The 11,436-nt window shown below is 48.3% G+C and overlaps 1 protein-coding gene across 1 annotated transcript in view; it reads right to left on the bottom strand.

Moving 5' to 3' along the window:
- Positions 1 to 4,325: 4,325 nt before the first annotated feature.
- LOC144888173 (uncharacterized) overlaps positions 4,326 to 11,436 on the bottom strand; it is a 192,040-nt gene continuing 184,929 nt past the window's right edge. The window contains exon 4 of the mRNA XM_078777119.1: positions 4,326 to 5,311. Coding sequence (XP_078633245.1) covers positions 4,589 to 5,311 — 723 coding nt within the window. The 3' untranslated portion in view covers positions 4,326 to 4,588. The remainder of the gene's footprint in view (positions 5,312 to 11,436) is intronic.

The raw sequence follows: 11,436 nt of genomic DNA, 5'->3' as shown, positions 1-11,436 counted from the left end.
TATAGCGCTTTCGACCACGAGCTCCTCGGCCTTTACCTGGCTGTTCGCCACTTCCACCATCTTTTGGAGGGCCGCCCGTTCACGGCGTTTGTGGACCACAAACCCCTGGTCTTCGCCATGGCCAAGGTTATGGAGCCGTGGTCAGCCCGCCAGCAGCGCCACCTCTCCACCGTGTCCGAATTTACGACGGACATCCGGCACGTCGCGTGCAAGGACAACGCTGTGGCCGATTGCCTCTCCCGGTCCGGCGCGAACGCCGTCCACCTGGGTGTGGACTTTGCCCGCATGGCGGCCGACTAGACCGCTGACCCCATGGTGCAAGCCCTCCGGACAGCGGACACAGGCCTGCGGTTGGCCGACGTCCCTTTCGAGGACACAGGCACAGTTCTCCTGTGCGACGTCTCCCTGGGCCAACCTCGCCCCACCGTGCCCACCGGATGGCGGTGGCACATTTTTGACGCCCTCCACGGCCTTTCCCGCCCGGGCCGGAAAGCATCACAGAAGCTCGTGGCAGCGAAATTCGTCTGGCACGGGCTCCGTAAAGACGTCCGCGACTGAGCCAATGCCTGTGTCGCCTGCCAGCGCGCGAAGGTCCACCGGCACACTCATTGGCACCATTCGACGTGCCCGCGCGGCGCTTCGACCACGTCAATGTGGACCTAGTGGGACCCCTTCCCTCCTCGTGGGGCTTCACCCACCTCCTCACAATGGTGGACAGGACCACCAGGTGGCCGGAGGCCATCCCGCTGGCATCAACAACATCCGCCGACGTGGCGCAAGCCTTCATTGGCATCTGGATTGCCCGTTTTGGCGCCCCCTCGGGCATCTCCTCCGATAGAGACCCGCAATTCACCTCCGCTCTTTGCGGCGTGGTCGCCCAGGCCTTGGGGGTCAAGCTTCACCGCACCACGGCCTACCAACCCCAAGCAAACGGTTTGTGCGAGCAGTTCCACAGCTCGATGAAGGTCGCTCTCAGGGCCAGCCCCCAGGATGACGGTTGGGCCGACAGGCTCCCGTGGGTCCTATTGAGCCTCCAAACGGCCCCTAAAGAGGACCTCCAGGCTTCCACCGCCGAGCTAGTCTACGGACAGCCACTGCGCGTGCCGGGCGAATTCATCCCTGATGCCACCGGCCCCTGGTCCACGGCTCGCCAACGCTCGGTCCTCCAGGAGGCCGCCAGGAGATTTGCCCCCTTGTGACTGCGAACTTGTGACTGCCTCCACCTTGGTAGGCAACGGGACGGCCCCGCGCTTCGTGATGCGGTGCCCCAGGAAGTCGATGGCCATTACGCCAAACTGGCATTTCGCCGGGTTGATGATGAGGCCGTGCTGGCCAAGGCGCTCAAAAAGCGTGCGCAGGTGGACGAGGTGCTCTGCCTGGGAAGTGCTGGCGATGAGAATGTCATCCAGGAAGACGAACAGAAAGGTGAGATCGCGCAGCACACTGTCCATCAGCCGCTGGAAGGCCTGGGCCGCGTTCTTAAGGCCGAACGGCATTCGGAGGAACTCGAAGAGGCCAAAAGGTGTAATTACAGCCGTCTTCGGAACGTCGGCCGGCCGGACAGGTACCTGGGGGTAGCCCCGAATGAGGTCGACCTTGGAGAGGATCACCCACCCCGCCAAACGGGCGGAAAAGTCCTGTATGTGTGGTATCGGGTACCGGTCGGGGGTGGTGGCATCGTTGAGGCGGCGGTAATCGCCGCATGGTCACCATCCGCCACCCGGTTTGGGCACGATGTGCAGGTGCGAGGCCCACGCGCTATTCGAGCGCCGCACAATTCCCAATCGCTCCAGCGTGTCGAATTCCGTCTTCGCTACGGCGAGTTTGGCCGGGTCGAGGCGGCGAGCCAGGCGTAGACCGGTGGACGGGATGTGGTGTTCGACGCCGTGCTTGACGGCGACAGCCGAAAACGTCGGCTGCGTGAGGGTGGGAAACTTGGCGAGTAGGCGGGTGAAATCGTCCACGGCCGGGAGCGCGCAGGCTAGCTTGGTCGGAGCGGAGCCGCTCAATGAGCAAGCGAGCGAGCTGAAGGTCTCCGCATTGATGAGCCGACGCCATTTGACGTCGACCAAAACCCCATGCGCGCAAAGAAAATCTGCACCCAGCAAGGCCATGGGCACGTTTCCCGTGATGAAGTCCCACCTGAAGCGCTGGCCCCCGAAGCAGAATGCGATGCTGCGCGAACCAAAGGTGTGGATGGAGGAACCGTTTGCGGCGACCAAAGCGGGGCCGCAAAGCGCGGCCTGTTTGTCCTCCACCGAGGCGGGTATCACGCTCAGCTGAGCGCCGGTGTCACACAAAAAACGCCGCCCGGACTCCGTGTCCGTGATAAACAGAAGGCTGCCTGAATGGCCGACGCTCATGGCAGGCAGCGAGCGCCGGCCTGGTCGTTTCCCGACCTGCCGAAAGTGCACGGTGGGCAGAACATTCTGGCCTTCTGCCCGAACCTGGTAGTGGGGCGGCTTAGCCCAAATATTCAAAAGAATTGTGCATTTTGTGATACAAGCACCAAATTTGGCACAAATGTACATTAATATGTTGCGAACATTTTCAGATATTGGGCCACTTGAAATTCCGTAATTTTTTTTTTCAAATTTTTTCAAATTTCGTAATTTCAAATTTTTCGGGTGACACCGTCACAATTTCGGTCTTCGAGGCCGGCCGATAGGCAAAGTGTGACCGGAAGGGACGAGGTTCTCCTAACCACGTGGCCCTCGATCTGGGAAGCGAGAGGCGTTCCATTAGTGGACGCGCCCCTCACGCCCGACTTTTGGGCGGCCCCGGCAGGCCGTTTGTTTTGACGTTCCGTGACAGGCCCCGCACCCCCACCTCCGGGCCGACCGTAAGCTTGTGCTGAGTACATCATACCTGAACAACTCAGTGAGGCAGAACACAGCAGTGCACACCAGGGTGACCCCTTCAGTGCATAAACCAATTAACCTGTCCACTGCAGGGCATATAGAAATGAAGTTATTTTCTGCATATAATAATAATATAAGTTGAGTTCTATATAACAATTTCTGTTATCACCACTACCACTACAACTACCACTACTACAAGCTTTGTCTGGAATTTTGTGGACTAACAGACAAACAGACATACAGACAAGCTGGGATCAAAACATTACCTCCTTCCACCATTGAGTGTAGAGGTAAACATCATGGAAATTATATCATGCCCTAGATTTAATTCATGCTTACCCGTGTATTTGCTTCACTGGTTCACAAGGTCTTTTGCATACATGTAATTCAGACTCTCGTCTTCATTGCTGACCACACAATGTTCGCAACATATTAATGTACATTTGTGCCAAATTTGGTGCTTGTATCACAAAATGCACAATTCTTTTGAATATTTGGGCTAAGCTGCCCCACTATATCGGCCGGCCTCGAAGACCGAAATTGTGACGGTGTCACCCGAAAAATTTGAAATTACGAAATTTGAAAAAATTTGAAAAAAAAAATTACGGAATTTCAAGTGGCCCAATATCTGAAAATGTTCGCAACATATTAATGTACATTTGTGCCAAATTTGGTGCTTGTATCACAAAATGCACAACAGGTTTGCTATGCTGCTACACTATGGCATGGTAATAGCACATGGTCCGCTCTGGTGGAGGCTCCGGCGGTCGCGTCGGGTTCGGTCGATGGAGCGTCGCAGCGGCCGCTGCCGCCAGTGGCGCTGACTCGGCTGGTGGAGGCGCTGGTCGTGGCGCGGGCGTTGCCTCGGTCAGCCCAGGGTCCCAGGCGGCCGCTCCGACATGTCGCCTGGCTGAGCAAAATTGATCGGCCTCCTTGGCCAGGGCGCGAGGCTCCGTGATGGGCGAATTAGCCAAAGCTAACCGTACCTGCCCAGGTAGCCACTGGAGGAACAGCTCGCGGAAGAGGAAGTCCGGGCTGTGGTCACCGAGAAGAGCAAGCATGTGGTCCATGCTTTCGGACGGACGGGCCTCACCCAGCTCCGGGAGGTCGAGTAGTTGTCGTGCGCGTTCGGTCTCCGTGAGTCCAAACGCACCGAGGAGTAGGTCTTTGAGCGCGCCGTATTTGTCGGCGTCCGGCAGGTGCTGTAGGAAGCTCAGAACCCGGGAAGCGGAGGAGGAGTTGAGCGCGGAGACCACGTAGTGGTAGCGCATTGTGTCCTCCGTAATGTTCCGCAGGGCGAATTGAGAATCCGCTTGAGCAAACCAAACGGCCGCGTGAGATTCCCAAAAGCCCGGGCGCTTCAAAGCTGCAGCTGACTCCATCGCCGTGTTCGTAGAAAGGGGTCACCAATTGTGGGAGCTGTGCTCGCACGATAAAATCGGACAAAATGGACGACGCCAGGAATTAGGTTTCTCTGAGCTATTTATTCCCAGCTCACTCAAACGAACTCCAAAGCACTGAATCAGCCCATCAAACGGGCAGCAATATATATATCAGAAACTCAACACACAAAAGCCACGCCTCTCAGGCGGGGCGTGGTATGCAAATAGATAAGTCACGCCTCTCAACGGGGCGTGGTATACAAGGCAAGTGTTCGCCCAGTAAAGGCAAGTCACAATCACAACACGCCCGGGCGAGTCCGGAGACGTGACCGCTCGCCGGTTGCGTCATCGGCCGGTGCAGGGTAATTGTGTCATGCTACCGGTAACCGCTACAATGTGTTGTTTAAGGGTGGATGACCGATTAAAAGATTTTCCACAACTTATGCATTTGTATGGGCGTTCACCATTGTGAATCATCATGTGTTGTTTAAGGGTGGATGAATGCTTAAAGGATTTTCCACAACTTGTGCATTTGTATGGGCGTTCACCATTGTGAATCATCATGTGTTGTTTAAGGTTGGATGAATGATTAAAGGATTTTCCACAACTGATACATTTGTATGGGCGTTCACCATTGTGAATCATCATGTGTTGTTTAAGGGTGGATGATTGATTAAAAGATTTCCCACAACTTGTGCATTTGTATGGGCGTTCACCATTGTGAATCATCATGTGTTGTTTAAGGGTGGATGACCGATTAAAAGATTTCCCACAACTTGTGCATTTGTATGGGCGTTCACCGTTGTGAATCATCATGTGTTGTTTAAGGGTGGATGATTGACTAAAAGATGTCCCACAACTTGTGCATTTGTATGGGCGTTCACCATTGTGAATCATCATGTGTTGTTTAAGGGTGGATGACAGATTAAAAGATTTTCCACAACTTGTGCATTTGTGTGGGCGTTCCCCATTGTGAATTGTCATGTGTTGTTTAAGGGTGGATGACCGATTAAAAGATTTCCCACAACTTGTGCATTTGTATGGGCGTTCACCATTGTGAATCATCATGTGTTGTTTAAGGTTGGATGACAGATTAAAAGATTTTCCACAACTTATGCATTTGTATGGGAGTTCGTCTTTCTCTCCTTTGTGAGCCTGATGAAAATTATTATGTACAAACAATTCATTATTCCTTTTGTTGTGTTTGTAAAAAGTCCTCTTGTTTGTTTCAGTTGGTGGGTCCTGCGGTCCTGTGTCTACGCTGTTCATAAAAGTAGGTGCAGTGTCTCTTGTAGATTCAATGGAAACACCTGTAAATACAACATCACATGACATGTAAAAAATCAGATTTTGTTCAATACTCGCAATATAATTGTGACAAACGTACGCAAACATGTACATTTGTATTTGTTCGACTGGAAAAACGAAAAAATTATTGTTGATGTAAATATACAGTGCTGTGTAAAACTTTGGGTTTATCCCAAGATATTCATACTGTTGCGGTTTTAGTAAACCGCTGAAACAATGGCAACCACCATACAGTTCCATTAGTGTGATTCTTTCCATGGTATAGAATAGCTCCTTCCCCTTTGTCGTGGGTTCGAGTGTCATAAAATGCGTTGGTGAAGGTTTCGAGAGGCTTTTTCACTCGTTTTCCTTGGGGGTAATTGTTTCATGTGCGCAGCACTTCTCATCCCAGATATGTGATCCACGTTTTAATCTGGGAAGATTGTTTCATGCACGTGAGCAGCGAGTGTATCCCTCATTGGGCCAAAATTTATTTGAAATGACAAGCTAAATAAAACCAAACCGTCACCTCCTCAATTTCCTCCAGATCTTTCCTTTATACCCGACGTGAAAGTACATCCCAATCACCGTTATTAATACAGAATTTTTTTCGATGCACTTTCATTTCCAACACACATTAAAAGCCATTGCAAAAGTATTATACACACGGCAGAGAGACTATCATTCCTCGACTAACTGGCTCATTCAGTCCGGACTGCATCAAGCGGTAAAGCTCGGCCGCCCTCATGAAATATCTAATTAAGATAAGATTGGTGCATATCCCGAAGATCATGCAGCATTCAGTTAAACGGCATTACACCATAGACATTGAAGCAAGTGGTTCACTGATTGGCACTCACGCTTGATTTATCAACCTGCTGTGGCACAAAGTTATTCATGTGCGGTAGCCTCAGGCCCTGAAAGTTTGAGGGGAACCGCTGTCGGACAACATGGACGTCGGACATTTACATTTCACTGTCGGACAATATGGACCAACTTCGATCAACTCATCCAAACTCTCTCTTCCTCATATGTGGCGACTTCAACTGTCATCATGCCAGCTGGGTGGGTGTGGGTTCTTCTCTCACCAGCCATGGCACCTCAGCAAAGGACTTCTGCGACTCTTTGGGACTGACACAATCTGTCAAATTTCCCGACACGGATCTCAGTCATTGGAGTATCTTCTCTTCTCGACTTGGTTCTGACAAACTTCCCTGCAAATGTCTGCTGCTCTTCTTCTGCTCCAATCGGTTCTTCTGATCATGTGTTTGTTAAAGTGGACATCTCTCTGGCCATTCTCAGAGAGCCTCTTCAGCGCCGACGAGTCTGGCATTTCATTCAGGCTGACTGGCACGGTCTGCAAGCAGCCATCAATCATCTGGACTGGTCTCCCATCTCTACTGCCTCTGACATCAATTCTTCCTGGGAATTCTTTTGTTTTTGGATGATGCGATATACGCAGAAACGACGACGTGCAGGCAGGCATTTGCCAATCCATGCACATGTGCACATGAACACGTCGATCGGTTCGTCGACGCCGGATGCCGCTCGTCCGAGCCGGCATCGTTGTCATGTTTCACCGTTGCCACGTTGCGTTGGTTGTTTTACACAGTAAAGGAATAATCACAAAAATAACACCGAAAGGCAAAGCAAGCACGCGACCACAGCACAGGACAAAATGCATATGGCGTCGCCTTTGTTTTGAATGAGAACCAGCAGCTACGCGTACGTACATTTAAAAAAATATTTTAACGTGCTTTTTATTGTATTTTAAATTGTTTTTTTAGCTTCTTTTATTGTTAATTTTTATGTACTATTTTATTTATTTTAAATATCTTTTTTTCACGTCCTCCTATTATGATGTCGGAGTGACGAAAAGTCGCACATAATGACGTTCGCTTAACTGAACTTTACTCTAGAAGAGTGGCGTAAAGTCGGATTTGACGTAGGTCGAAATGGCGTAAAACGTGGTATTGCTGTGTATATATATACATATATATATATATATATGTATATATATATATATATATTATATTATATATATATATATACATATATACATATATATATATATATATATATATATGTATATATATATATATGTATGTATATATATATATATTATATATATATATATATATATATATATATATATATATATGTATATATATATACATATATATATATATATACATATATATATATATATACATATATATATATATAATTATATATATGTATATATATATATATATATATTATATATATGTATGTATATATATATATATATATATATATATATATATATACATATATATATATATATATATATATATATATATATATATATACATACATATATATATATACATATATACATATATATATAATTATAAAATTATATATATATATATATATATACATATATATAATTATATATATATATATATATATATATATATACATATATATAATTATATATATATATATATATATATAATTATAGATAGATATATATATATACTAGCAGAGGTACCCGGCTTTGCACGGGAGTGGGAGGAGGAGGGGAGGGGGAAGAGGAGGGGGAGGGGAACGGGGGGGGAGGGGGGGAGGGGGAAGCGGGGGAGGAGGAGGGGAGGGGGAAGAGGAGGGGAGGGGAATGGGGGGGGAGGGGGAAGGGGGGGGAGGGGGGAGGGGAAGGGGGGAGGGAAGGGTGCGGGGGTGCCCAGGGGAAGAAGGGCCCCTCCCCTCCCCCCCCTCCCCCCCTTTCCCCTCCCCCCCCTCCCCTCCCCCCTTCCCCCTCCCCCTCCCCCCTCCCATCCCCTTCCCCCTCGTTCCCCTCCCCTTCTCTTCCCCCTCCCCTCCTCCTCCCCCTTCACACCAGGGGGGTTGACTCAGCCTGTCATCCCACCGAGGTCGGAAGTCGGAACTCATTGTCGTCAAATAAATGTAGCCTGTATGTTTCACTCTTTGTCACATGCCGTTGGTCCCATGTCAATCGGATGAAGTTGAAAAATTAACGTTACGAAGGTTCTCTGGGACGTACTGATTCCGAATAATGAAGTTGAAAAATTAACGTTCCGAAATACGCTAATTACGCTAACAGAAGCGCTGGAGGGAGCACTGCGCTCCCTCCCTTAGATTCCCTCCCTCTTCTGCTAGCGCTAATTACGCGTAACACACTAATTTTAAAACCCGAAGTTTTTTTAATTTTAAGGTGTGCTGTAGTCAGAAGCGCTAGAAGCGCTGCGCTCCCTCCCTTCGAATCCCTCTCTCTTCTGCTAGTGCTAATAATACGCTAATTTTAAAACCCGAAATTTTTTAAATGTTTATGTCTCCGTGACATTCCTGGGACCATCCCGAGTCGAACAGTACTTTCCGCTCGCAAATCCGTCCACGGGTTCTCGAGATCTTAGAGATCATAGATACATAGATCAGGACCAACTCTACTTTATATATATAGATAGACGGCAGACTCTTGGTTTTTAGAAGCTAATTAGCTGCATTATGATCGGATGTCATAACGCCTAACGGCGGCATAATTTTTTTGTTTCAAGCCAAATAAACATGAAAACAATAAGAAAATGACAAAACAATAACTTTAATAAAACACTCAACGGGATCTGTCCCAAAAATTGTGCGGGAAAGGACGTGATAAAAGCGAAAAATAAATGTCAGAGGGGTGATTCGAACCCCGGACTCTGAAAAGATAAGGCGTCATGCTAACAGCTCGACCACTTCGACCCGTCATTTCCAGAAAGCTATTTGTGAGAGTGACTTGAAACGAAAGATTATTTTACGCGCTGCTGAAAGGTATTTATGCGTTATTATTTATTCGCTAGCAAGTGATTATAAATGTTTATGTCTCCGTGACATTCCTGGGACCATCCCGAGTCGAACAGTACTTTCCGCTCGCAAATCCGTCCACGGGTTCTCGAGATCTTAGAGATTGTAGACCCGAAGTTTTTTAATTTTAAGGTGTGCTGTAGTCAGAAGCGCTAGAAGCGCTGCGCTCCCTCCATTCGAATCCCTCTCTCTTCTGCTAGTGCTAATAATACGCTAATTTTAAAACCCGAAATTTTTTAAATGTTTATGTCTCCGTGACATTCCTGGGACCATCCCGAGTCGAACAGTACTTTCCGCTCGCAAATCCGTCCACGGGTTCTCGAGATCTTAGAGATCGTAGATACATCAGGATACAGACACAGAGGCCAACTCTACTTTATATATATAGATATATATATATATATATATATATATATACATATGTATATATATACATATATATATTGTTGCGGATATGGCATTTGGCCTCCATATCCGCTTGTAAATATTCCCCTATTTCCCCAATACTCCCCGACTATCCCCAATCCCCCATTCCCTAGTCCCATTGCCTGTAAATAACACTCTGTAGAACCGACCTTCCCCTTTTTCCCCCATTAAATGTCGTACCCAGGTCCACCGCATCTCACGTAGACAACTTCGGACATCTTGCTAGTTATTCTTAGTCTATGTCAGTTAAGGACTCGTTTCCATTAATTCTGACTCTTCGTTGCACCAGAATGTGATTGTATGGCACCGTTAGTGAGTTTAGGACCTCCCCATACCTCCTCCCATCTTCCCATGAAACAACAACAACAACAACAACTACAACAACAGAGGGGGGCGGCGCGGCACGGCACGGGGAGTGTGCGTCCTCACTCCGGCTTGGTTAGCCACCATTGCCCATGCGCTCCACGGGGTTACCACGAAGGGGCTGGCTGTCAGCTCCTCGTCAGGGGCGGAGCCCGGTAACCCCCCGCAGCCAGTGAGAAGCGGCGGGCCGATTCCATCTGGGGCGGAGCTAACGAGCCGAGGGCGTGTCACTCCCTGCCGGATATGCGCAGCGACTTACCGGACGTGAGGTCAGATGCGCCCCCAGCTTGGAAAGACAAGTCGCGACCTCCGAGCGCTGAGCGACCTCCCCGCATCTTTGGGCCGGACCGGGTCGATTTTGCCCCTGAGCCAAGGTGCACCTTGAGCCATCGAATACCTGCCCCTCCTTGCCATCAATCCCCGTGTGAGTCAGTTTTGTCCCGTTTATCTGTGGTCTGTCGGGAATAAGATAAGTGTGTCTAAGTGCCTATCTTCCTATGCTGTCTCTCTTATCCCTGTAATCTAACCTTCCGCAATAATATAACCTCCTCCGGAGGCCTTGAGAACTGTACCCCTGGTGTCGTGTCATTTAACCTAGCCGTTGTGTCCTTTCCTTCATTGATCTAGCGTAGCGCGACTCGGCCAAAGTTCGAGTATAATCGGGTAACTTGTGCGAACACGGCGGCCATTCCGCTCGGTCCATCATAACATCTAAGTCGTGTCCGTAACAATATATATATATACATATATATATATATATATATTATATATATGTATGTATATATATATATATATATATATATATATATATATATATAATTATATATACTAGGACGTGCCCGTACGTGGGTGCCCGTTCCTTGCCAAAAAAAAATAAAAAAATGTCTTTGCCCATGCATGCATGGGCGTGCCCATGGGCCCATGGGCGTGCCCGTAAGTGCGTGATGTGACCGTACAATGAATGTATCGTCCCGACGCCGCAGCTCGGATGGCGCTGCAGTTAATCGGGCCTGTATCGGCAGAGTTATTATAAACGTGTACTACAATCGATCGTACCTTACAGCGTCTGCTCGCCACGTTCAGCATCAGTACGTCGTCACTATGACTATCCGTAAGTCCGGAAGTGACGTCCTCATTTGACTGTCCGGAAGGTCGCATATCGCAGTTACGATGAATCACAATTAGTTTTAATTAGTTTTAAAACATAGTTTAACGCCAACATAGCGCCAACATAGTTTGCCAACATGAAATAAATGAATACGCTCTCAAAT

Source organism: Myxine glutinosa, chromosome 5 (assembly GCF_964187855.1).
Source record: "Myxine glutinosa chromosome 5, kmMyxGlut1.1, whole genome shotgun sequence".
In the NCBI taxonomy this organism is placed as follows: Eukaryota; Metazoa; Chordata; class Myxini; order Myxiniformes; family Myxinidae; genus Myxine; species Myxine glutinosa.
The sequence above is the reverse complement of the archived record's forward strand: the minus strand, read 5'-3'. Positions and strand labels throughout refer to the sequence as shown.